A 26,435-nucleotide genomic window follows, 5' to 3' on the forward strand; every position below is an offset into this window, starting at 1 on the left:
AAGCTATCCATATGTTATATAAAAACTATAGTAATGCACGAGCATACGGGAGCAAATATAACAATAAAATGTGAGCAGACTAAATGATGACACGGATGAGAGAGAAGAGAGTGTAGATGTGCTATAAACTTACCATCAGCTTAGACACGAACCAAAAAAACTTTATGAGAGATAAGTGGACAATGTATTAATTGCGAAGGACTAACTATTGTACATATCGGCTATAAGGCTATTTTCAGTGTGCATTTCATTACACTATTTCAAAAAAAATGTCATGCCAATATTTATCTTTGAAACAATATATCCAAAGTTTCATCCCCATGGAACTCCCTTATCTTCCAACAAAATCCCTCATATCTCGGCTCTCTTTATAAAATTGCATGTCATATCATTATGTTTGCTTATATAGCATGTTATTTAATGAGAATGAAACCTTCATAACATGCCCAGTGAGAATGACTTAAGGTAACTATATTATTAACTTGTTTTATTTTAGTATAGTCTTGGTCATCCATCCTACATGAAAATAAACACAGTTATAGCTAATAACATGCCCAGTGAGAATGACTTAAGGTAACTATATTATTAACTTGTTTTATTTTAGTATATTCTTGGTCATCCATCCTACATGAAAATAAACACGGTTATAGCTAATTTATAAACTTAAATCCCTTCGAGATTCTCATATATTAAATGAGAAATTAAGCTAATTTCCACTTAAATTTGGAGAATCCTGGAGGACTAATTTTAGGGATTGTGGAATTTTATCTTCAACCCCTTCAATTCAAAAGAGATTTAAGGTTTCAAACTAGCCTTAGGGGGTGTTTGGTTAGAGAGACTAAAGATTAGTCTCTAGTTTTTAGTCCTATTTAGTCCTTTTTTTACCAAACACTAGGACTAAAATATGGACTAAAATGATTTAGTCTTTAGTCCTTCACATATGTGCTAAAAGTGACTAAACCATATTAATTCCACATTTACCCCTCGTTTAGTTCAATTGTACTAATAGGAGGAGAATGTTAAAGGTCATTTTAATCTTTTTATGAGTCATTTAGTATATTCTTACTATTTTAGTCCTTAGAACCAAACATGTTAAAGACTAAACTTTAGTCCTCTAACTAAACTTTAGTGCTCTAACTAAACCAAATATGGCCATAGTACTAGAGAATCCCCGACAGGATTTAGCACTCCATACATTTTCCCTGCAACTCGGTCGGTTCTCCTTCCCCATATCGTTCCTCTCCTGATACGTGGCGAAGGAGGAACTGAACGTCTGAATCTGAACCCTTTCGTTCCTCTCCTATTCGAACTCCTCGCAGCCAAATCCGATGGCGGCCTCATCATCAGCGGGACCCTCGGCGGTAGACGCGGCCTCTCTCGCCGCGGTGGCGGAGGCGGCGCCGCCGGAGGAGATGACGCTGGTGGTGAAGTGGCGCGGGCAGGAGCAAACGGTGCGGATGGTGGGGGACGATACGCTCGGTGAGCTCAAACTGCGCATCTGCGAGGTCACCGGGGTGCTCCCCAAGCGTCAGACGCTACTCTACCCCAAGCTCATACTTAAGGACATGGACGACTCCACCCTCCTCTCCTCCATCCCTTTCAAGCCCAACGGGAAGATCAGCATGATCGGGTAAGCGGGACGCGATTCCCTGTCCCTTCCTCCTCAAACCCCTCCCATCTCTCCGAATGGATCCGAGTTCGGAGAGGTACACTTGGTAGGGATCGTAGGTTAGTGCTCTTGTTTTCAGACAATTGCCCGATGAATTTTGTTAAGATGCATCTGTACTCTGTACCTTATCTCGGTTTATCCCTTCTCCAGATGACCAGATCCCATTCATGTGGGACATTGGGTCTGCCCAGCACCAACTCCTATTGTCTATTCCATTACTTGTGTAACTTACTAGGTCACAATTTTTTTTTACCAAATTTAGACAATTCCTCGATGAATTTTGTCAATATATGCATCTGTTTTCTGCATTTTATGCTTAATCCACACAGCCATGCTATGAAGCACTTGCTTTGTGTGTGGACTGTTTTGCGGTAAATTGGGTTTTGACTTTTCTTTGACATAGGTAGACCGTAGACCATGATTTCATGGTTAACTTGGACACACACAGTGTGTTTGGTTTGAGGAATGAGGTGTGGTTTGAGGAATGAGGTGGTCCATCTTCTGCCCACTCCTCACTTCTTTTATTTGGTTTTGGAATAGAATGAGTTCATCCGTCACCTCATTCCTTGTAAGTTAATAATTAGTATATACACGGGAATTGAGTTGATTCCACCAAAATTTATTGGATGGTCTCATGATGCATCACCTTATGAAGCATAGGTTGACTATGCAAACCAAACACACTGTTAGTGTACAGTGGGTGGGAGGAGACAGTTTGAGGTTAAAGATGCATCTTGATTTCATGACAGTGAGATATTTGCACACTAAGTGTGTGGTACTATTGTGCGAAAACCTTTATATGTATTGCAGCTAGGTTTTTATACCTGCTAATTTGGTAAGGTAATGTATAGTTTTCGCTTGAATATCACTCCCAGATTCGACTTTGAGATCCTTCTTAAGTTTTAAAATATCTGTCTGGCAGTTATCCCTATGGCTTATAGTGAATCCTATTTTTTTAGTCTTAAGGAGTATCTCTCAACCATAATAAGCAATTAGTTAAGTGGTCATTCAGTCATAGTGAAGTATTTGCTGTGTGCAATGGACCAGTTGTCGTTGTCTTATGTTTACTCAACATCAAGCAGGGTTTATAATTCATGTAAAGTGAAATCATTCTTTTTCTGTGACCATATACCTTAAACAATATGCTTATGATTGAAATATTGAAGTTTAGACTAACTGGTTCCTTCCCTATATTTCGAAGGTCGTCACTGTTTCCTCAGTGATTTCAGGGCTGGGCCGGTATAATTCAAGGCTCTGTACCGATTTTTTTCTTTGTTGAGAATAGATGATATAGATTAATCTCATCTATTAATAGTGATTGAACCGTTAACATGGGAAATGTTAACAAATGTTCTTAGCGTTCAAATGTTATGCTAGCATGTGTTGGCTGCACTTCGCTATATAGCCAAAATGAGTTGCACGAGGGATTGGTACTCAGTTGTCATGACTCATGACAAACACTATGTTTTCTTCTTGCTGAGCTAACTTAGCTAGAACTTCTAACCATTACTGAACTGTGCACTGATTAAACTATTGCTGACTAGTATTTTAGGGGCCCTTGGAGTGGGTGCCCTGTTCATGGGCACCGGCTGCACGTGCCCTCGCTCGAGCCTGGTGATTTATGTGTTTTAAAGTTTTCTTTTCTAAATTTCAGTACAATTGAAGAAGAAATATTTGTCGGCCAAGAAGATGATCCGGAGTTACTTGACGATTTTGACTTTGAGCAGAATGAAGCTACACCCATTAAGGATAAAGATGTCTACAAGCAAAAATTAAAGCGACGCGCAAGTCGTTATAAGGTACATTTTATTATTTCTCAAGTTAATGTTATATGATTTACAGTTTTTACCTATTTTAAAGTCTGTATTCACTGTTTTCTGAACAATGACTACTTAACCATAACTGTCTTGTATTCTCTACTTGCATTTACTACTGGTATCGGCAACAATACAACAGAACAGCTAGGAGTGTGTGATGTTTTTCTGTTGTGCTGTTGCTTGTTGAGCTCTCACTAGTTACTACAATGTTAAAGTTGGGATTTGATCGCTATGGTTTTTGGTGTATGTTCTTATAGATCAAGCTCTTGAATCCGTGCCGCAAAGGAAAGAAGCTGCTTGTCCTTGACATTGACTATACTCTGTTTGACCATAAGTCAACAGCTGAGAATCCTATGGAACTCATGCGCCCATGTAAGGGGACGTTTCAGCACCACTGTTAATCTATTAAGTTCCTCCAGCGTGCTGTTATTTAAATTGTGCGCCATAATCCTCTTTACAGATCTTCACCAGTTCCTCACAGCTGCATATGCAAAATATGACATCATGATATGGTCAGCAACTAGGTAAGCTTTTGGCACCCTCATCTATCAGCTAATTGTTTATGATTCTGATTCGAGATTGCCAAGGCAAAGTAGTAGTAGTAATACATTTGATCCTTGGATGCAGTATGAAATGGGTGGAGTTGAAAATGGAACAACTTGGAGTTCTTAGCAACCCTGACTTCAAAATTACTGCTCTTATGGATCACTTGGCTATGATAACTGTGCAATCTGAAAATCAAAGTAGAAAGAAGACTTTTGACTGCAAGCCTCTTGGTGTCATTTGGGCTCAGTTCCCTGAGGTTAGTACTCTATTTCTGTGCTCGTATTACCAATTTAATGTGGACCTGTGTTAGGTCTTCATCTAATTCCTTGCCGCTTGCTCCTGTCTTCTCCATATGCAGTACTACAACGAAAAGAACACCATAATGTTTGATGATCTAAGAAGGAATTTCGTCATGAATCCACAGAACGGTCTCGTGATCAAGCCATTCAGGAAAGCGCACTCGAACAGGCATGATGATCACGAGCTGGTAAAGCTTACACACTACCTGCTTTCGATCGGAGACCTAGAAGATCTCAGCAAGCTTGACCACGGTAAATGGGAGTCCTTTGTAGATGAGAGCGTAAAGAGACGCAAGCGCTCTTAGTTTCCGTCAGTATAGTGACTGTCAGAAAGAAAAACAGAACACCCATTTTCTTTTCTTTTCAGTGCTACGGATACCTCGCAGATTAGAGTAACCGAATGACCAGGATTTACTTTGAACAATCTGGGGCTTCAGCCTCGTCAAGTTACAGTGCTTCCTGCTTCCTGAATCTATGCTCAAAACTTTTAATCTTGCGCTGATTTTTGCCCATCTTTGTGCCCCACGCTGACTTACAGCTTGCCTCTGCAGTTTTCTGCAACAGTTATTAGGCTGCTGAGCCATTCATGAGCATGGCCCTTATTGGACGATGACGGGGGCCTTGAATGGGCTGAGTTGGATGTACTTAGGGTTAGTTTGGTTAGTTTGGGAGTCCAAATACCGGAGGGGATTGGAGGGGCTAAAATAAGGATTTTAGCCCCTCCAATCCCTCCGGTTTTGTGGCTCCCAAACTAGCCTTTAGGTGGTGTTTGGTTACCCATAGATATTGAAAAGTTGGATATTGCATAAAATCCAATGCAAATTCCATTGTCAACTTATATTGAGATTGTGAGATTCTGGCATAAAATCCAATACAAAATTAAAAATTCTTTGGTTAATAATAAGATTGTAGAATGAGCTTTTTAATAATGAGGCATGAACCAAACAGCCGGCTATCTCCGGCAACCTCCTATCTTATATCCAGCAGTAGCAACTTTAGCAATTGAAGTACAGGACACCATAGCTACAAATATGGCAACTCCAGCAGTAGGACACCTATTTGAACTCCATAGATAATATGGATATAATCTCTTATAGCAATAAATATGAAAGTAGCTAAGTATGGATGTTCCGACTAAAAACGTGGCTTCAGCAGAACATTTAGGCCCTGTTTAGTTCCAGCTCCAAAAAATTTGGTGAAGTTGATGGAGCAGCTTATTAGATGCTCCAGTTAGAGTTGTAAACCTTTAGAAAGCATTTAGATAATTTATTTTGTTTATTATATAGATTAAAAATATTTTTAAAACAAATTAAATTGATATTATAATCTACAGTTCCACGTTGCAGTTAGAACCTGGAGTCATCCCAAACGTCCCCTTAAAACACCTAAGGGCTAGTTTAGGAAGCCTATTTTCTCAAGGAATTTATATTTTCCTAAAGAAAATTAATTTATTTTTCTTGTGAAAATAGAAATCGCTTAGAAAAATGGAGTTTTCAAACTAGTCCTAAATATACTAAAACATCTAAATTTTACTTGCACCTAAATGCACCCAAGGACCTAGTTCTGGTGACTCAGGTGCGGACATGCCAATTGCAAAAGGCTGTTGTGGTCGTTTGTCACCCTCCTCTTTCAGTGATGGACAATTTACTTTATTTCATCAACATTTCCTTTTAATTATTTTATTTAGTTGTGCTGACCAGGATTCAAACTCAAGATTTATGGTCCTGATATTATATTAAATTACATGCACTAACCTTATAAATGTAAAAGCTTAAGTTGATGAAAAGAGATGTATAATTCACTTGCATTTTAACACGGGCCTGCTCGATCAGACTACCGTTGGTCCACGATTCTGCTTAAGCTTATCATCACCATCGATCTTCTTGGTCATGCTTCTCTTACTTATCATCATACTTTGAGACTTCCATAGAGCTCAATTTTTATCTTGGTGCCACTCATAGTAAGCCTCTTATTTATCCTACCTGTTATTGTCACATAGTCGGTAGCCTTATTTATTTTGGTGTGACTCATCCTGATATTTCTTATTTTGTATATATTCTTAGTTTGTTTTGCCCTCACTAAACTCCACTATAGTCACATGCTTTGTGTCTTATGTTATCTTTGTGTGACTATCTCATGTCGTTTGTTCTTTCGACGCACAAGTAATATTAGTATTTCTCGTGATCTAGTCATGCATGAGCTTAGTACTCTCTCCATTCTTTTTATTTATCGCGGTTTAATTCAAAAATAAACTAGCAGGCGACAAATATTCGAGAACAGAGGTAGTATATAGGTAGGTGTTGGTTCCAATTGCATGAGTGCACATGTCTATAATGATGTGGTTGATCTTTGTTATACGCCTTCAAAGATTCATTTGGCTGATTTCTTCACATAGACGTAGTGTAGGATCGAGATGGCGGACTAGAGGGGGTGAATAGTCCTTTCTAAAATTAATTATTTTGGCTAACTCAAATAAATATGGAATTAATACTATTTTGGTCTAGCCAAGACTACACCCTCTAACTATAACAAGCACCTGACAAAACATCCTAATTTAAGCAACTAAGGTGCCAAGTTAATGAAAGAGCTCTCCCACACAAATCTAGTTAGCAAGGTCATACAAACTTATGCAACTATAATTCTAAGCACACCGAGAGCTCCTAAACATACTAGTAAGCAAAGTGCACAAAGCACAAACACTACTAGCAAAACTCACTAGTTGCACTACACAAGCACAACTAGAGAGAAACAACTACTTAGCTACACAAGCTAAGCAAAACGGATTAGCTACACGAGCTAACAAGCGAGTAACTATTTTACAACAAGTATGACTAGATATACAAGAGCAACAAATACTCACTAGCATAAGTATATGAACAAGTAAATACAAGCTAGTGAGGAAAGTTGCAAACCAACGGGGAGATGATGACACTTGACACATTATTTTTTTCCCGTGGTGTCGATGACTTGCCGGTCACCCCTAGTCCACGTTGAGGTAGATTCAAAACATCCAACCGCTCCTCTATCAAGTCTCCACTTGATCTCTTGAGCCGGATTGGTCAATGTACCCTCTGAAAGGGAATTAGGCTTACACCTAGTTCCTAAATGATTTTGGTGGTTGAATTGCCCAACACAAATAATTGGACTAACTAGTTTGCTCTAGTGTATAAGTTATACAAGTGCCAAAGGTTCACAACAAGCCAATTAAAAAGACCAATGTTGGGTTCAAAATAGAGAGCTAAAGGCATCCCAAAAGGCTCCCTGGTCTGGCGCACCGGACTGTCCGGTGTGCCACCGGACAGTGTCCGGTGCACCAGGGGACTTCGCGCAAAACTCCTCAGCCTCGGGAATTTTCAGAGCCGGCACGCTATAATTCACCGGACTGTCCGGTGTACACCGGACAGTGTCCGGTGCTCCAAGAGGACGCGGCTCTGGAACTTGGCCGCCTCGGGAATTCGCAACGGCTGCTCCGCTATAATTCACCGGACATGTCCGGTGTACACCGGACTGTCCGGTGTAACTACGGGAAAACGACTATTTCGGCGCCAACGGCTACCTGCAGCGCATTTATTGCGCGCCAGCGCGCGCAGAAGTCAGGCACGCCCATGCTGGCGCACCGAACACTCTATAGTACATGTCCGGTGCGCCACCGGACATCCAGGCGGGCCCAGAAGACAGAACTCCAACGGTCGAATCCCAACGGCTTTGGTGACGTGGCTGGCGCACCGGACATGTCCGGTGTACACCGGACTGTCCGGTGCACCATACGACAGTCAGCCCCACCAAACGGCTAGTTTGGTGGTTGGGGCTATAAATACCCCTAACCACCCACCATTCATAGCATCCAAGTTTTCCACTTCTCAACCACTTACAAGAGCTAGACATTCAATTCTAGACACACCAAAGAGATCAAATCCTCTCCAATTCCACACAAGGCTTTAGTGATTAGCGAGAGAGTTTTGTCGTGTTCTTTTGAGCTCTTGCGCTTGGATTGCTTCTTTTCTTTCTCACTTGTTCTTGTGATCAAAACTCCATTGTAATCAAGGCAAGAGGCACCAATTGTGTGGTGGCCCTTGCGGGGAAGTTTTGTTCCCGGTTTTGATTTGAGAAGAGAAGCTCACTCGGTCGGAAGGACCGTTTGAGAGAGGGAAAGGGTTGAAAGAGACCCGGTCTTTGTGACCACCTCAACGGAGAGTAGGTCTGCGAGAACCGAACCTCGGTAAAACAAATCCTTGTGTCACACTCCTTATTTGCTTAAGATTTGTTTTGCACCCTCTCTCGTGGACTCGTTTTTATTTCTAACGCTAACCCGGCTTGTAGTTGTGTTTATATTTGTAAATTTCAGTTTCGCCCTATTCACCCCCCCTCTAGGCGACTATCAATTGGTATCAGAGCCCGGTGCTTCATTAGAGCCTAACCGCTCGAAGTGATGTCGGGAGATCACGCCAAGAAGGAGATGGAGACCGGCGAAAAGCCCACTACAAGCCACGGGAGCACTTCATCGGAAGAGTCCCGCACCAAAAGGAAGGAGAAGAAGAAGGACTCCTACAAAGGGAAGGAGAAGAAATCTTCTTCACACCACAAAGAGAAGAAGGAGAAATCCTCTTCCCACAAGCCGCATCGGAGTGGGGACAAGAAAAAGAGGATGAGGAAGGTGGTCTACTACGAGACCGATTCTTCATCGACATCCACCTCCGGCTCCGACGCGGCGTCCGTCACTTCTAAGCGCCAAGAGCGTAAGAAGTATAGTAAGATTCCCCTACGCTACCCTCGCATTTCTAAACATACACCTTTACTTTCCGTCCCATTAGGCAAACCACCAACTTTTGATGGTGAAGATTACGCTAGGTGGAGTGATTTAATGCGATTTCATCTAACATCGCTCCACAAAAGTATATGGGATGTTGTTGAGTTTGGTGCACAGGTACCATCCGTAGGGGATGAAGACTATGATGAGGATGAGGTGGCCCAAATCGAGCACTTCAACTCCCAAGCCACAACCATACTCCTTGCCTCTCTAAGTAGAGAGGAATATAACAAGGTGCAAGGGTTGAAGAGTGCAAAGGAGATTTGGGACTTACTCAAGACCACGCACGAGGGTGATGAACTCACCAAGATCACCAAGCGGGAAACGATCGAGGGGGAGCTCGGTCGCTTCCGTCTTCGCCAAGGGGAAGAGCCACAAGACATGTACAACCGGCTCAAAACCTTGGTGAACCAAGTACGCAACCTTGGGAGCAAGAAATGGGATGACCACGAGGTGGTTAAGGTTATTATAAGATCTCTTATTTTCCTTAACCCTACTCAATTTCAATTAATTCGTGGCAACCCAAGATATACACTAATGACTCCCGAGGAAGTTATCGGGAATTTTGTGAGCTTTGAATGTATGATCAAGGGCTCAAAGAAGGTCAACGAGCTTGATGATCCCTCCACATCCGAAGCACAACCGGTGGCATTCAAGGCGACGGAGGAGAAGAAGGAGGTGTCTACACCAAGTAGACAACCAATCGACGCTTCAAAGCTCGACAATGAGGAGATGGCTTTAATCATCAAAAGCTTTCGCCAAATCCTCAAGCAACGGAAGGGGAAGGATTACAAATCCCGTTCCAAGAAGGTTTGCTACAAGTGTGGTAAGCCCGGTCACTTTATTGCTAAATGTCCATTATCAAGTGACAGTGACAGGGATAACGACAAGAAGGGCAAGAGGAGAGAAAAGAAGAGGTACCACAAGAAGAGGGGCGGCGATGCCCACGTGTGCCGCGAGTGGGACTCCGACGAGAGCTCCACCGACTCCTTCGACGACGAGGACGCCGCCAACATCGCCGTCACCAAGGGCCTTCTCTTCCCCAACTTCGGCCACAAGTGCCTCATGGCAAAGGACGACAAAAAGAAGAAGGTTAAATCTAAATCCTCTACTAGATATGAGTCCTCTAGTGATGATAATGCTAGTGATGAGGAAGATAATTTGTGTACCCTTTTTGCCAACCTTAACATGGAACAAAAAGAAAAACTAAATGAGCTAATTAGTGCCATCCATGAGAAGGATGATCTCTTGGACTCCCAAGAGGACTTCCTAATCAAGGAAAATAAAAAACATGTTAAGGTTAAGAATGCTTATGCTCTAGAGGTAGAAAAATGTGAGAAATTAACTAGTGAGCTAAGCACATGCCATGACACTATTGCCAACCTTAGAAATGAAAATGCCAATTTATTAACTAAGGTTGATTCTCATGTCTGTAGTGTTTCAACTTCCAATCCTAGAGATGATAATGATGATTTGCTTGCTAGGATTGAAGAATTGAACATTTCACTTGCTAGCCTTAGAAATGAAAATGAAAAATTGCTTGCTAAGGCTAAAGATTTTGATGTTTGCAATGTCACTATTTCTAACCTTAGAAGTGAAAACGACATATTACATGCTAAGGTTGTAGAATTAAAATCTTGCAAACCCCCTACATCTATCGTTGAGCATGTATCTATTTGTACTAGATGTAGAGATGTTGATATTAATGCTATTCATGATCACATGTCTTTAATTAAACAACAAAATGATCATATAGCAAAATTAGATGCTAAAATTGCCGAGCATAACTTAGAGAATGAAAAATTTAAATTTGCTCGTAGTATGCTTTATAATGGGAGACGCCCTGGCATCAAGGATGGCATTGGCTTCCAAAGGGGAGACAATGTCAAACTTAATGTCCCTCCTAAAAGATTGTCTAATTTTGTAAAGGGCAAGGCTCCCATGCCTCAGGATAACGAGGGTTACATTTTGTACCCTGCCGGTTATCCCGAGAGCAAAATTAGGAGGATTCACTCTAGGAAGTCTCACTCTGGCCCTAACCATGCTTTTATGTATAAGGGTGAGACATCTAGCTCTAGGCAACCAACCCATGTTAAGTTGCCTAAGAAGAAAACTCCTAGTGCATCAAATGAGCATGACATTTCTTTTAAAACCTTTGATGCATCATATGTTTTAACTAACAAATCCGGCAAAGTAGTTGCCAAATTCGTTGGGGGCAAACACAAGGGCTCCAAGACTTGTGTTTGGGTACCCAAAGTTCTTGTTTCTAATGCCAAAGGACCCAAAACCGTTTGGGTACCTAAAGTCAAGAACTAAAATTGTTTTGTAGGTTTATGCATCCGGGGGCTCAAGTTGGATTATCGACAGCGGGTGCACAAACCATATGACAGGGGAGAAGAAGATGTTCTCCTCATATGAGAAAAACCAAGATCCCCAACGAGCCATCACATTCGGGGATGGAAATCAAGGTTTGGTTAAAGGATTGGGTAAAATTGCTATATCTCCTGACCATTCTATTTCAAATGTTTTTCTTGTAAATTCATTAGATTACAATTTGCTTTCCATATCTCAATTATGTAAAATGGGCTACAACTGTTTATTCACTGATGTAGGTGTCACTGTCTTTAGAAGAAGTGATGATTCAATAGCATTTAAGGGAGTGTTAAAGGATCAGCTATACTTGGTAGATTTTGATAGAGCTGAACTCGACACTTGCTTAATTGCTAAGACTAACATGGGTTGGCTCTGGCACCGCCGACTAGCCCATGTTGGGATGAAGAATCTTCATAAGCTTCTAAAGGGAGAGCACATTTTAGGACTAACCAATGTTCATTTTGAGAAAGACAGGATTTGTAGCGCATGCCAAGCAGGAAAGCAAGTTGGTGCACATCATCCACACAAGAACATTATGACGACCGACAGGCCACTGGAGCTCCTACACATGGACCTATTCGGCCCGATTGCTTACATAAGCATCGCTGGAGTAAGTATTGTCTTGTAATAGTGGATGATTATTCTCGCTTCACTTGGGTGTTCTTTTTGCAGGAAAAATCTCAAACCCAAGAAACCTTAAAGGGATTCTTGAGACGAGCTCAAAATGAGTTCGGCTTAAGGATCAAGAAAATTAGAAGCGACAACGGGACAGAGTTCAAGAACTCTCAAATTGAAGGCTTCCTTGAGGAGGAGGGCATCAAGCATGAGTTCTCTTCTCCCTACACGCCACAACAAAATGGTGTAGTGGAGAGGAAGAATCGAACTCTATTGGACATGACAAGAACCATGCTTGATGAGTACAAGACTTCGGATCGGTTTTGGGCCGAGGCGGTCAACACCGCCTGCTACGCCATCAACCGGTTATATCTACACCGAATCCTCAAGAAGACATCTTATGAACTCCTAACCGATAAAAAGCCCAATATTTCATATTTTAGAGTCTTTGGTAGCAAATGCTTTATTCTTGTTAAAAGAGGTAGAAAATCTAAATTTGCTCCTAAGACTGTAGAAGGCTTTTTACTAGGATATGATTCAAACACAAGGGCATATAGAGTCTTTAACAAGTCCACTAGACAAGTTGAAGTTTCTTGTGACATTGTGTTTGATGAGACTAACGGCTCTCAAATAGAGCAAGTTGATCTTGATGAGATAGGTAATGAAGAGGCTCCATGCATCGCGCTAAGGAACATGTCCATTAGGGATGTGTGTCCTAAGGAATCCGAAGAGCCTCCAAATGCACAAGATCAACTGTCCTCCTCCACGCAAGCATCTCCACCAACTCAAAATGAGGATGAAGCTCAAGTTGATGAAGTAGAAGATCAAGCAAAAGAGCCACCTCAAGATGATGGCAATGATCAAGGGGGAGATACAAATGATCAAGACAAGGAGGATGAAGAACAAAGGCCGCCACACCCAAGAGTCCATCAAGCAATCCAACGAGATCACCCCATCGACACCATCCTCGGCGACATTCATAAGGGGGTAACTACTAGATCTCGTGTTGCACATTTTTGTGAGCATTACTCTTTTGTTTCCTCTATTGAGCCACACACGGTAGAGGAAGCACTCCAAGATTCGGATTGGGTGGTGGCGATGCAAGAGGAGCTCAACAACTTCACTAGGAATGAGGTATGGCATTTAGTTCCACGTCCTAATCAAAATGTTGTAGGAACCAAATGGGTCTTCCGCAACAAGCAAGATGAGCATGGTGTGGTGACAAGAAACAAAGCTCGACTTGTGGCCAAGGGATACTCTCAAGTCGAAGGTTTGGATTTCGGTGAAACCTATGCACCCGTAGCTAGGCTTGAGTCAATTCGCATATTATTGGCCTATGCTACTTACCATGGCTTTAAGCTTTTATCAAATGGACGTGAAAAGTGCCTTCCTCAATGGACCAATCAAGGAGGAGGTCTATGTTGAGCAACCTCCCGGCTTTGAAGATAGTGAGTACCCTAACCATGTGTATAAACTCTCTAAGGCGCTTTATGGGCTCAAGCAAGCCCCAAGAGCATGGTATGAATGCCTTAGAGATTTCGTTATCACTAATGGCTTCAAAGTCGGAAAGGCCGATCCTACTCTATTCACTAAAACTCTTGAAAAATGACTTGTTCGTATGCCAAATTTATGTTGATGATATTATATTTGGGTCTACTAACGAGTCTACTTGTGAAGAATTTAGTAGGATCATGACACAAAAGTTCGAGATGTCTATGATGGGGGAGTTGAAGTACTTCTTGGGATTTCAAGTGAAGCAACTCCAAGAGGGCACCTTCATTAGCCAAACGAAGTATACTCAAGACATTCTAAACAAGTTTGGGATGAAGGATGCCAAGCCCATCAAGACACCCATGGGAACTAATGGGCATCTCGACCTCGACACGGGAGGTAAGTCCGTGGATCAAAAGGTATACCGGTCGATGATAGGTTCTTTACTCTATTTATGTGCATCTCGACCGGATATTATGCTTTCCGTATGCATGTGTGCAAGATTCCAAGCCGACCCTAAGGAAGCTCACCTTACGGCCGTAAAACAAATCTTGAGATATTTGGCTTACACTCCTAAGTTTGGGCTTTGGTATCCTAGGGGATCCACTTTTGATTTAATTGGTTATTCGGATGCCGATTGGGCGGGGTGTAAAATCAATAGGAAGAGCACATCGGGGACTTGCCAGTTCTTGGGAAGATCCTTGGTGTCTTAGGCTTCAAAGAAGCAAAATTCGGTCGCTCTTTCCACCGCCGAAGCTGAGTACATTGCCGCAGGCCATTGTTGCGCGCAATTGATTTGGATGAGGCAAACCCTGCGGGACTACGGTTACAAATTAACCAAAGTCCCTTTGCTATGTGATAATGAGAGTGCAATCAAGATGGCGGATAATCCCGTCGAGCATAGCCGCACTAAACACATAGCCATTCGGTATCACTTTTTAAGGGATCACCAACAAAAGGGAGATATCGAGATTTCTTACATTAATACTAAAGATCAATTAGCCGATATCTTTACCAAGCCTCTTGATGAACAAACTTTTAACAAACTTAGGCATGAGCTAAATATTCTTGATTCTAGGAACTTCTTTTGTTGATTTGCACACATAGCTCTTTTATATATCTTTGATCATGTCTCTTTCATGTGCTATGACTAATGTGTTTTCAAGTCTATTTCAAACCAAGTCATAGGAATATTGAAAGGGAATTGGAGTCTTCGGCGAAGACAAAGGCTTCCACTCCGTAACTCATCCTTCGCCGTCGCTCCACGCATCTCTCCACCTTTTTGGGGAGAGTTCAAAGCAAAAGGACTTCGTCTTTGGTACAATCTTCACTCATTTATTTATGACCTAAGGGGAAGAAAGTACTCTAAGGGCTCTAATGATTCCATTTTTGGCGATTCATGCCAAAGGGGGAGAAAGAATGAGCCCAAAGCAAAAGGACCGCACCACCACCAATTTCAAAAATTTAGTTTTTCAAAGAGTATTTTCAAAGTGGTATCTTATTGTGTTCAAAAGGGGGAGAAAGAAGTATTTCAAAAATGATATATCAAAACCCTCTTGAACACTAAGAGGAGGATCTCATTTAGGGGGAGTTTTGTTTAGTCAAAGGAAAAGCTTTTGAAACAGGGGGAGAAAATTTCAAATCTTGAAAATGCTTTGCAAAATCTTATCCATTTACCTTTGACTATTTGCAAAAGAACCTTGAAAAGGATTTACAAAAGAATTTGCAAAAACAAAACATGTGGTGCAAGCGTGGTCCAAAATGTTAAAAACAAAGAAACAATCCATGCATATCTTGTAAGAATTTATATTGGCTCAATTCCAAGCAACCTTTGCACTTACATTATGCAAACTAGTTCAATTATGCACTTCTATATTTGCTTTGGTTTGTGTTGGCATCAATCACCAAAAAGGGGGAGATTGAAAGGGAATTAGGCTTACACCTAGTTCCTAAATGATTTTGGTGGTTGAATTGCCCAACATAAATAATTGGACTAACTAGTTTGCTCTAGTGTATAAGTTATACAGGTGCCAAAGGTTCACAACAAGCCAATTAAAAAGACCAATGTTGGGTTCAAAATAGAGAGCTAAAGGCATCCCGAAAGGCTCCCTGGTCTGGCGCACCGGACTGTCCGGTGCACCAGGGGACTTCACGCAGAACTCCTCAGCCTCGGGAATTTTCAGAGCCGGTGCGCTATAATTCACCGGACTGTCCGGTGTACACCGGACAGTGTTCGGTGCTCCAAGAGGACGCGGCTCTGGAACTTGGCCGCCTCGGGAATTCGCAACGGCTGCTCCGCTATAATTCACCGGACATGTCCGGTGTACACCGGACTGTCCGGTATAACTACGGGGCAACGGCTATTTCGGCGCCAACGGCTACCTGCAGCGCATTTATTGCGCGCCAGCGCGCGCAGAAATCAGGCACGCCCATGCTGGCGCACCAGACACTCTACAGTACATGTCTGGTGCGCCACCGGACATCCAGGCGGGCCCAGAAGACAGAACTCCAACGGTCGAATCCCAACGGCTTTGGTGACGTGGCTGGCGCACCGGACATGTCCGGTGTACACCGGACTGTCCGGTGCACCATACGACAGTCAGCCCCACCAAACGTCTAGTTTGGTGGTTGGGGCTATAAATACCCCTAACCACCCACCATTCATAGCATCCAAGTTTTCCACTTCTCAACCACTTACAAGAGCTAGGCATTCAATTCTAGACACACCAAAGAGATCAAATCCTCTCCAATTCCACACAAGGCTTTAGTGATTAGCGAGAGAGATTTGCCGTGTTCTTTTGAGCTCTTGCACTTGGATTGCTTCTTTTCTTTCTCACTTGTTCTTGTGATCAAAACTCCATTGTAATCAAGGCAAGAGGCACCAATTGTGTGGTGGCCCTTGCGGGGAAGTTTTGTTCCCGGTTTTGATTTGAGAAGAGAAGCTCACTCGGTCGGAAGGACCGTTTGAGAGAGGGAAAGGGTTGAAAGAGACCCGGTCTTTGTGACCACCTCAATGGGGAGTAGGTTTGCGAGAACCTAACCTCGGTAAAACAAATCCTTGTGTCACACTCCTTATTTGCTTAAGATTTGTTTTGCACCCTCTCTCGTGGACTCGTTTTTATTTCTAACGCTAACCCGACTTGTAGTTGTGCTTATATTTGTAAATTTCAGTTTCGCCCTATTCACCCCCCCTCTAGGCGACTATCACCCTCAAACCTCGATTCCACTAGAGTTGCTTTTCGACGCTCCTGCGAGGCAAGCACAACGCCTCTCACAATCACCACCACAGTCTCTTCACATTCTTCGTTGAAGAGCTCACAGGGAACCACCACCAAGCCATTTAGGAGGTGGCAACCTCCAAGAATAACAAGCCAACGACCTCAGTTGACGATCTCCCTAGTTCCTCAAAGATCAACAACTTGATGCAATGGACTAGATGGCTCTTAATCTCATTAGAATGCAATCCCAACCAATATGAGTGAGAGGGAGGGAGAGGAAAGACTGCAATATGCTCACGATTGTTCGAAATGGCCTCTTTAACCTTTTCAACCCGGGCAACACAAAAATATATAGCTCCCTCTCCAAAACTAGCCGTTATGGGCCAATTGCCCCTTTTCAGCACACACGCGCACGACCTGCAATTCAAGCCCGGACTGTTCGCACAATAATCCCAACAACTATATAAATGTTAGAGAATTCAAAAATGACTTGCAGACGGTCTGCTCCTTAAGATCGGATTGTCTGTGACACATATAACCAAGCCAAACCGAAGTTTTGCTGACTCTGCACATTTGTTGAAATTTGTACTGAGGACGGTCCGCACTCAGGCCCCGAACGGTCCGCAGTTCAAAAATAAAAACCAAAACATAACTTCCCGAGTTCTGCCCACACACTAGTCCTTCAACTACGGACAGTCCGCCACCTGGGGCCAGACGGACTGCAGTACAAAAACTTTGCGAAAGACATAAACTCTATGTTTCTGTCCATCACCTCAAGTTAGACCTGCGAGCGGTCCGCCATGCTGGCCCGGACGGCACATAGTACCTCAATTCAGCCCACATTCAAAAAGCGTTGTTAGCCCTCATACAAATGCACCAACTATATGAGCAATGAGGCACTAAAGACATGTCAAGTAAGATAATTGATCCCTCTTGATAGTACGACTATCTAGCCTACTAACCCGGTCAATTATTATCCTCTAAGCACCTCTTGACCGGTAAAACAAAAATCTATTGTTATACCTTTGCCTTAAGCATTAAATTCCATCTTCTCAAATGATGAACAATGGCCATCCATAAGTGTAACCAACCATGCTACCTTTTACCATTTGTCCATAGCATGAAGTTCCTCCATCATCATCATCAAGCCACTTGATCAACAACCTAGATCAACACTTGGCTTGATATCTCTATAATGATATGATTCACTCCATGCCATCACATGGCCTTTTTAGTGTATCAATCTCAACATAGTGTGCTCTTCACCATTGCATTATGTCCATCGGTGTCGAGTCCTTGATCTTGCTTCACCGTCACGCGGTCCCTCACACTTGAGCCTCTGACTTGCCCTTCACACTAGCAACTCGATCCATCGAAGCTAAGCCATGTCTCTTGATCTTCTCCATATAGCCACATGACACCATGCCATGTCTTCATATTTAATGAGCTCCTTCATCACACTAGTTGAGCATATCAATATCACCAAGCCACATCACCATCATGGCTCAAATAGCTCGCACTATTGTATCTATGGACTAATCACATGTGTATCTCAACATAAACACTCATTAGACCACCTAAATTGTCAATCAATTACCAAAACCAAACAGGGTCTCACACGTAGACCAGAGCTTATCATTAGTTTTATCTTTATAAATGCAGTGTGTTTGGTTGAACTTGAGTTTCAGAGGATGCCTAAGCATCTGTCCTTGTTGTATTCGATATTATAGATAGTCCTTACACCATATCTATCTTGTATCAGTGTATATATTTGTGGCTCATGTCCTCATATTAAATATGAGTACTATTAATAACATTATCTTCCATGTATGGCATAGCAACCATCTGATGGGGAGAAGGCATAGGGTCCATTACAGGTGTGCACTAGATGTATAGCTCCATCGCGTTCCACCATCGGCCTCCGTGAGGGCACCTCTGTTGGTCGTCTTTGCAACCACTGCTAGGTCTCGACACACGCTAGACTGCACCGTGAGATCCAGGTAGTTGTACACATGCATTTGCATCGTGGATGGTGTCGACTTTTAATTAAGTAGGCAAAAACTAATAATAGTTCAAATATATTTTGGGTTAAGAATAATAGAATGACTCAATATGAAAAATCTGAAACATGAAGAAGTTCTGTTGGAGGCCTACCCAAAGCAATCGTATCTGGGAACACGCATGGTAGAGCCTATTCGTTTGGCTTTAATTCGTACCGGGTTCTACTGCTTATATATTGTTTTGTCTCTGTAGATTACAGTTGTAACAGTCTAAACAGCTGTCTTTAATCCTACAGCTGTCTTTAATCCTACTCTTCGCGTGATTACAACGACACATCATAGTATCATACTGAGTGGCAAGGCTCCCTGAGATAAACATGATTAACGCTATTGGACAGTTGGTACTATTGACTTCTTGCATGAGACGCAACATGTGTTTTGTGAAAAATTGGCAGAATCATCATCGATGATGCCGCAGCCGCAGGACTGACGTCTGCGTCGTCACCTCTGCCACTACCGGAATCGCAGGCTTTGCCGAGTGTTGCATTCTTTGCCGAGTGCCTTTTGTCGGGCACTCGGCAAAGAAAGCTTTACCGAGTGCCGCACTCGGCAACGATAGGCTCTCGGCAAAGAGACCCTTTACCGAGTGCTGAACACTCGGCACAGGGGGCTCTCGGCAAAGACAAGCTTGCCGAGTGTCAAACACTCGGCAAAGGGGGCTCTCTCGGCAAAGGGCCGTCAGCGGCCGTCCCAAAGCTGACGACCGTTAGTCTTTGCCGAGAGCCAACTGCTGGCACTCGGCAAAGAGGCTTCTTTGCCGAGTGCCACATATTGGGCACTCGGCAAAATGCTCTTTGCCGAGTGTCTTCTGTAGACACTCGGCAAAGTATATTTGTATTTTTTTGATTTTGTCTCCCAAACTTTTTGTGGTATGTTCCTACACTATGTAGACCTACATGTACCATTTTGGGACAATTATAACAGTGTTTTCTATAGCTAGTACATTTAGTTTGTTTATTTGAATTTCTTCGGAAAATTCAGATTTGAACTGCAGGTCACTCGAAACTTGGAAAACCGTGCATGCAAAAATGATATCCATGCTACTTAGCACAAGTTACGACCGATTTCAGGAGCGGACCGGAAACTTCGAGCACCATGCTCACTCAACATGACCGTAAACTTGCCATCCAGGTGTTTAAAAATTGTATAAAACAGAAACAAAGTCAGAAAATCATGAAACCTGTCCACGTGTCATGATATCATATGTAGAGGCTGTGATAAAAATTTGAAAAAGTTTCGAGAAAGCTGTAACGCACTATGTGTACAAACCTAAGAGATCCACATTGAAACTCTATGATTTCATGTGTGGTTCTCTTAGGTTTCTACACATAATGTCTCACACCTTTCTCCAAACATTCTAAATTTTTTATCACAGACTCTACATATGATATCATGACACGTGGACAAGTTTCATGATTTTCTGACTTTGTTTGTGTTTTATAAAATTTTTAAACATGTGGATGGCAAGTTTAGGACCATGTTTAGTGAGCATGTTGCTCAAAGTTTCCGATCCGCTCCTGAAATCGGTTGTAACCTATGCTAAGTAACATGAATATCATTTTTGCATGCACAGTTTTCTAAGTTTCGAGTGACCTGCATTTCAAATCTAAATTTTCCGAAAAAATTCAAATAAACGAACTAAATCTACTAGCTATTGAAAACACATTTATAATTGTCCCAAAATGGTATATGTAGGTCTACATAGTGTAGGAACATACCATAAAAAGTTTGGTAAACAAAATAAAAAAAATAAAAATATATTTTGCCGAGTGTCCAAGCCTAGGCACTCGGCAAAGAATGCTTTGTCGAGCGCCTGCCGTGCGACACTCGGCAAAGGTTATTTAAAACCCTAAGTCTAGTCTTTGCCGAGTGCCACCAGACAGGCACTCGGCAAAGAAGCCTTTGCCGAGTGCTAGATCGCGGGCACTCGGCAAAGTATATTTGTTAATTTTAAAAAAATCTTTGCCGAGTGCCAGATCGCGGGCACTCGGCAAAGACGTTAATTATACAGACCGACAGCCTCTTCTTCTCCTTCCTTCACCTTTCACTCTCATTTTCACGCCCGCCGCCGTCCTTCCCACGCGCCGTCGCCCACGCCCTCGCCCACGCGCCGCCGTCCGCCATCGCGCCGCCGTCCGCCATCGCGCCGCGCCGTCCGCCCACGCCCTCGCCCATCGCGCCGCCGTCCGCCATCGCGCCGCCGTCCTTCCCACGCGCCGTTCGCCCGCCCACGCGCCGTCCGCCCGCGCCGCGCAGTCTGCCCGCTCGCCGCCGTCCGCGCCGCGTCGTCTGCCTGTTCGCCGCCGTCTGCGTCGCACACATCTTTGCGCTCCAGCAGCAGGTACGTATGTAGTAATACTATACTATACTAGATAGATTGTATGCCCGTTCCTTTGAGCTAGGCAATAGAGAATATATATATGCACTAAGAGTATTGTGAGATGAAAGTGACTTATTAGATCGAGTAGGGTGTGCACACTCACCATGATGTATTTTTTGTTGATATACATAAGTAGTTCCACTTCACAATAAAAGCGATAGTAGCACAGTAGCGCAGTACGTAGAAAGTTTCTATATAATGTTTGTGTGGCGATAGATATGATTGTGTAGGGGTCCTAGTTTTAGTTGTATGCCGATTAGATATGATTGTGTGGTGATAGTAAAATAGTTTCTATATAATGTGATGGTGGATATGGATGTCGATTAAATGTGATTGTCGGCCATCGTGTCGTTGATATATGTGTGAATGTCATCCATCGTGCTGTTACTTTTATTTGCAGGCTTTGGAAACCTCCTCGTGCAGGGGAGGTGCTGTCGATTTTTTTTGTTGACAGACTTGTTTATTTTTTTTTGCAGAGGTCTTCCTAGCCGCTGCGGGTCTGCCTCGCGTCGCCACTGCACCGACCCGCCACAGCCCCACTAGCCTGACTCCACCGTCACCCTAGGTATAACCTCTACATCCGCATCATGGTCGTAGATCACGTAACCCTGTTAGGCGTCTCCCGTTCGAAAGAGATACGGTGTAGATATGCAAATCTTTGCATATCTACAAATGTATCAGTTTCGAATTGTCCACGTTTTTTGGATAGCCTGCGGTTGCGTAGATGGTGTTAGTTTCATGCTCTACTTCGGTCCGAGATAGAGTTTTGGCGTCACCTCCCTGTTGTTCTCCAGACAGTACACTCTCACTGCCAGGACGTGTATCCGGAGAACAGCGGGTAGGTGCTGCCGAAATTCTATCTCGGATCGGAGTAGAGCATGGAAACTAACTCCATCTACGCAACCGCGGGTGGGATTAGGACCTATCATCACCTATTAGAAGGTAGGAACGTAGTGTACATGCATTACATGTCTATATTAAACTATACTCGGTTATATATGTTAGAGGATGGAGGACCGTGAGTGGATGTACACGGGCCGCGTTCAACGTAATGATGTCACCCCAGAATGGATTAGGAAGACCGATGCTTTCGTGGAACGGGCATATGGCGAAGCTGCTAAAGGAGCTAGCCTAGTCCCTTGTCCGTGCAGCAAATGTGACAACCGGAAAAGAAAACCAAAGAAGGCCATGGTAGAACATATTTGGAAGAATGGATTTACGCCGGACTATACTCGGTGGATCTTCCATGGTGAAGCGCATCGCACGAGAGAGTGAAAGAGAAATGTGCCCTTGGGTCATTTCTAAGTATTTTGGTGATTGAGTGCCAACACAAGTGCTTAAATGAGAATTTATGCTCATGGATGAACAAAGTGCAAATCAAGAGTAAAGGTATGTTTCTAAGCCTTAGTACATTGGTTTTGTGTACTAATATACTTGTCTAAGTGTTAGAAATAGAAAGAAGAAGAAAAGAAAAGAGGTGAAAAAGGCTTGGCTGTGTACAGCCAAGACTCAGCTCAGTCTGGCACACCGGACTGTCCGGTGGTGCACCGGACAGTGTCCGGTGCGCCAGGCTGACTCGGCGTGAAGTGGCCGCTCTCGGGAATTCGCCGACATCGTACGGCTAAAATTCACAAGACTGTCCGGTGTGCACCGGACTGTCCGGTGAGCCAACGGTCGGCCGGGCCAACGGTCGGCCGCGCGATCTGCGCGGGACACGTGGCCGAGCCAACGGCTAGAAGGGGGCACCGGACTGTCCGGTGTGCACCAGACATGTCCGGTGCGCCAATGGCTCCAAGGCCGCCAACGGTCGGCTTCGCTATTTAAGGAAGGAAATCGGGCACCGGACTGTCCGGTGCGCCCGACGACAGAAGGCAAGGATGGCCTTCCAGATTTGTTCTCAACGGCTCCTAGCTGCCTTGGGACTATAAAAGGGACCCCTAGGCGCATGGAGGATAACACCAAGCAACCTTAGAGCATTCTTGATCATCCACACTCAGTCTTTGCGCATTCGTTTGTCATTCTCAGTGATTCGAGCTCCGTTCTAGTGAGAACTTTGAGATAGTCTTTTGAGCTCGATTCTTGGCCGTGTGTGTGCGCATTTTGCTGTGGATTTGTGTGTGTTGCTTCCCTCCCTTACTCCGTGCTTCTTTATGAACTTCAAGTGTAAGGGTGAGAGACTCCAAGTTGTGGAGATTCCTCGCGAACGCGATAAGAAAAGAAAAGCATAACACTGTGGTATTCAAGTTGATCATTGGATCACTTGAGAGGAGTTGAGTGCAACTCTCGTCCGTTGGGACGCCACAACGTGGAGTAGGCAAGTTTTGTACTTGGCCGAACCACGGGATAAATCACTGTGTCTTCTCTGTGTTGAATTCCTTGTGGTTATCGTATTGTGCAAGATCTTCTCTCTAGCCACGTGGCATTAACTGTGCTAACGCTTAATCAAAGTTTTGTGGCTTAAGTTTTTAAGTTTTACAGGATCACCTATTCACCCCCCCTCTAGGTGCTCTCAATTGGTATCAGAGCCGTTCTCTTCAAGAAAGGGACTAACCGCCCGAAGAGATGGATCCTAAGGGCAAGGGGATGGTGATCAACGACAAGGAGAAGGAGACCTTCGTCAACGAGCCCAATGATGACAAGCCCACCGACTCAGGCTCGGGCCACAAAAGAAAAGACGGGAGGAAGAAGAAGACAAGGCGCATCAAGGAAATTGTCTACTACGACAGCGACGAATCTTCCTCCTCCCAAAAGGACGATGACGACCACGATAGACGAAAGACGGTTAACTCAAACTTTTCTTTCAATTATTCGCGCATCCCGCATAGTTCAAATGCTCAATTGCTCCCCATTCCACTTGGCAAGCCCCTTCACTTTGATGGAGAGGACTACAGATTTTGGAGCCACAAAATGCGTACTCACTTGTTTTCTCTCCATCCAAGCATTTGGGAGATTGTGGAAAGTGGAATGAAATTTGATAGCTCGGATAGCCCTGTGTTTATTAATGAACAGATTCATAAAAATGCACAAGCTACTACTGTGTTGCTAGCCTCTTTGTGCAGGGACGAGTATCACAAGGTGAGCGGCTTGGACAATGCCAAGCAGATCTGGGACACCCTCAAGATCTCTCATGAGGGAAACGACGTCACCTTGCTCACCAAAATGGAGTTGGTGGAAGGCGAGCTTGGACGGTTCGCGATGATAAGGGGCGAGGAGCCGACACAAACATACAACCGGCTCAAGACCCTTATCAACAAAATAAGGAGCTACGGGAGCACGCGATGGACGAACCACGACGTCGTCCGCCTAATGCTAAGGTCATTTACCGTTCTTGATCCTCATTTAGTGAACAATATTCGTGAAAATCCCAGGTACACCAAGATGTCGCCCGAAGAAGTTCTTGGGAAATTCGTTAGCGGGCGAATGATGATCAAGGAGGCGAGATACGTGGACGACGCCTTGAATGGTCCGATCAACGAGCCGCAACCTCTTGCTCTCAAGGCAACACGAAGCAAGGAGGCGCTACCTAGCAAGGTGGCACAGATTGAGGCGGCCGGACTTAATGATGAAGAGATGGCTCTCATCATCAAAAGATTCAAGACGGTGCTTAAAGATCGCAAGGGACAACCAAGCAAGACCAAAGCCAAGGGGAAGCGCTCATGCTTCAAATGCGGTAAGCTTGGTCATTTTATTGCTAACTGTCCCGACAATGATAGTGATCAGGATCAAGGGAACAAGAGGGAGAAAAAGAAGAACTATAAGAAGGCAAAGGGCGAGGCTCATCTTGGCAAGGAGTGGGATTCAGACTGCTCCTCGTCCGACTCAGACAATGAAGGACTCGCCGCCACTGCCTTCAACAAGTCATCCCTCTTCCCCAACGAGCGTCACACTTGCCTCATGGCAAGGGAGAAGAAAGTAAGCACTCCTAATACTAGTACTTATGCTTCTTCAAGTGAGGATGAGTCTAGTGATGATGATGAGATAGATTACTCATGCTTATTCAAGGGATTAGATAGAACTAAGGTAGACAAAATTAATGAATTGATTGATGCCTTGAATGATAGGAATATACTGTTAGAAAAGCAAGAGGATTTGTTGTATGAAGAACATGATAAATTTGTAGAAGCTCAGAAATCTCTTGCTCTAGAAATTAAGAGGAATGAAATGCTCTCTAGTGAATTATCTTCTTGTCATGAAACTATTGCTAAGTTAAAAAGTTTTAATGATGATTTAAATGCTAAACTAAAAGTAGCTAGTAAATCTAATTCTTGTGTAGAAATTGTTGAAACTTGTAATAGGTGTAAAGATTTTGACATTGATGCTTGTAGTGATCATTTAGTTTCAATCTCTAAATTAAATGAGGAATTAGCTAGTCTTAATGCCCAACTTAAGACTAGCAAGAATGAATTTGACAAGCTAAAATTTGCAAGGGATGCCTACACGATTGGTAGACACCCCTCAATTAAGGATGGACTTGGCTACAAGAGGGAAGCCAAGAACTTGACAAGCCATAAGGCCCCCATCTCCGCCAAGGAGAAAGGAAAGGCCCCTATGGCTAGTAGTGTGCAAAAGAACCATGCTTTTATGTACCATGATAGGAGACAATCTAGAAATGCTTATAGGAGTTGTAATGCATATAATGCCTTTGATTCTCATGCCATGTTTGCTTCTAGTTCTTCTTATGTGCATGATAGAAATGTTGGTAGGAGAAATGCTGTTCATAATTTGCCTAGGAGAAATGTTGTTAATGTTCCTAGGAAAGTAAATGAACCTTCTACAATATATCATGCTTTAAATGCTTCTTTTGCTATTTGTAGAAAGAATAGGAAGATAGTTGCTAGAAAATTAGGGGCAAGATGCAAGGGAGACAAAACTTGCATTTGGGTCCCTAAGGATATTTGTGCTAACCTTGCAGGACCCAACATGAGTTGGGTACCTAAGACCCAAGCCTAAATTTGCCTTGCAGGTTTATGCATCCGGGGGTTCAAGCTGGATTATTGACAGCGGATGCACAAACCATATGACGGGGGAGAAGAAGATGTTCACCTCCTACGTCAAAAACAAAGATTCCCAAGATTCAATAATATTCGGTGATGGGAATCAAGGCAAGGTAAAAGGGTTAGGTAAAATTGCAATCTCAAATGAGCACTCTATCTCTAATGT

General features: G+C 43.4%; 1 protein-coding gene across 1 annotated transcript; it reads left to right on the forward strand.

Annotated features, from left to right (window-relative positions):
* The first annotated feature begins 1,127 nt into the window (after positions 1 to 1,127).
* Positions 1,128 to 4,842, forward strand: LOC100282666 (uncharacterized). Its single transcript, NM_001155574.2, has 6 exons — positions 1,128 to 1,630; positions 3,324 to 3,468; positions 3,744 to 3,858; positions 3,947 to 4,010; positions 4,114 to 4,288; positions 4,391 to 4,842. Exons 1-6 carry the CDS (start codon positions 1,329 to 1,331, stop codon positions 4,634 to 4,636), a joined length of 1,047 nt encoding a protein of 348 aa, NP_001149046.2. The 5' UTR covers positions 1,128 to 1,328; the 3' UTR covers positions 4,637 to 4,842.
* Positions 4,843 to 26,435: the final 21,593 nt, after the last annotated feature.

The sequence above is a fragment of the Zea mays genome, chromosome 8 (assembly GCF_902167145.1).
Source record: "Zea mays cultivar B73 chromosome 8, Zm-B73-REFERENCE-NAM-5.0, whole genome shotgun sequence".
Classification (NCBI taxonomy): Eukaryota; Viridiplantae; Streptophyta; class Magnoliopsida; order Poales; family Poaceae; genus Zea; species Zea mays.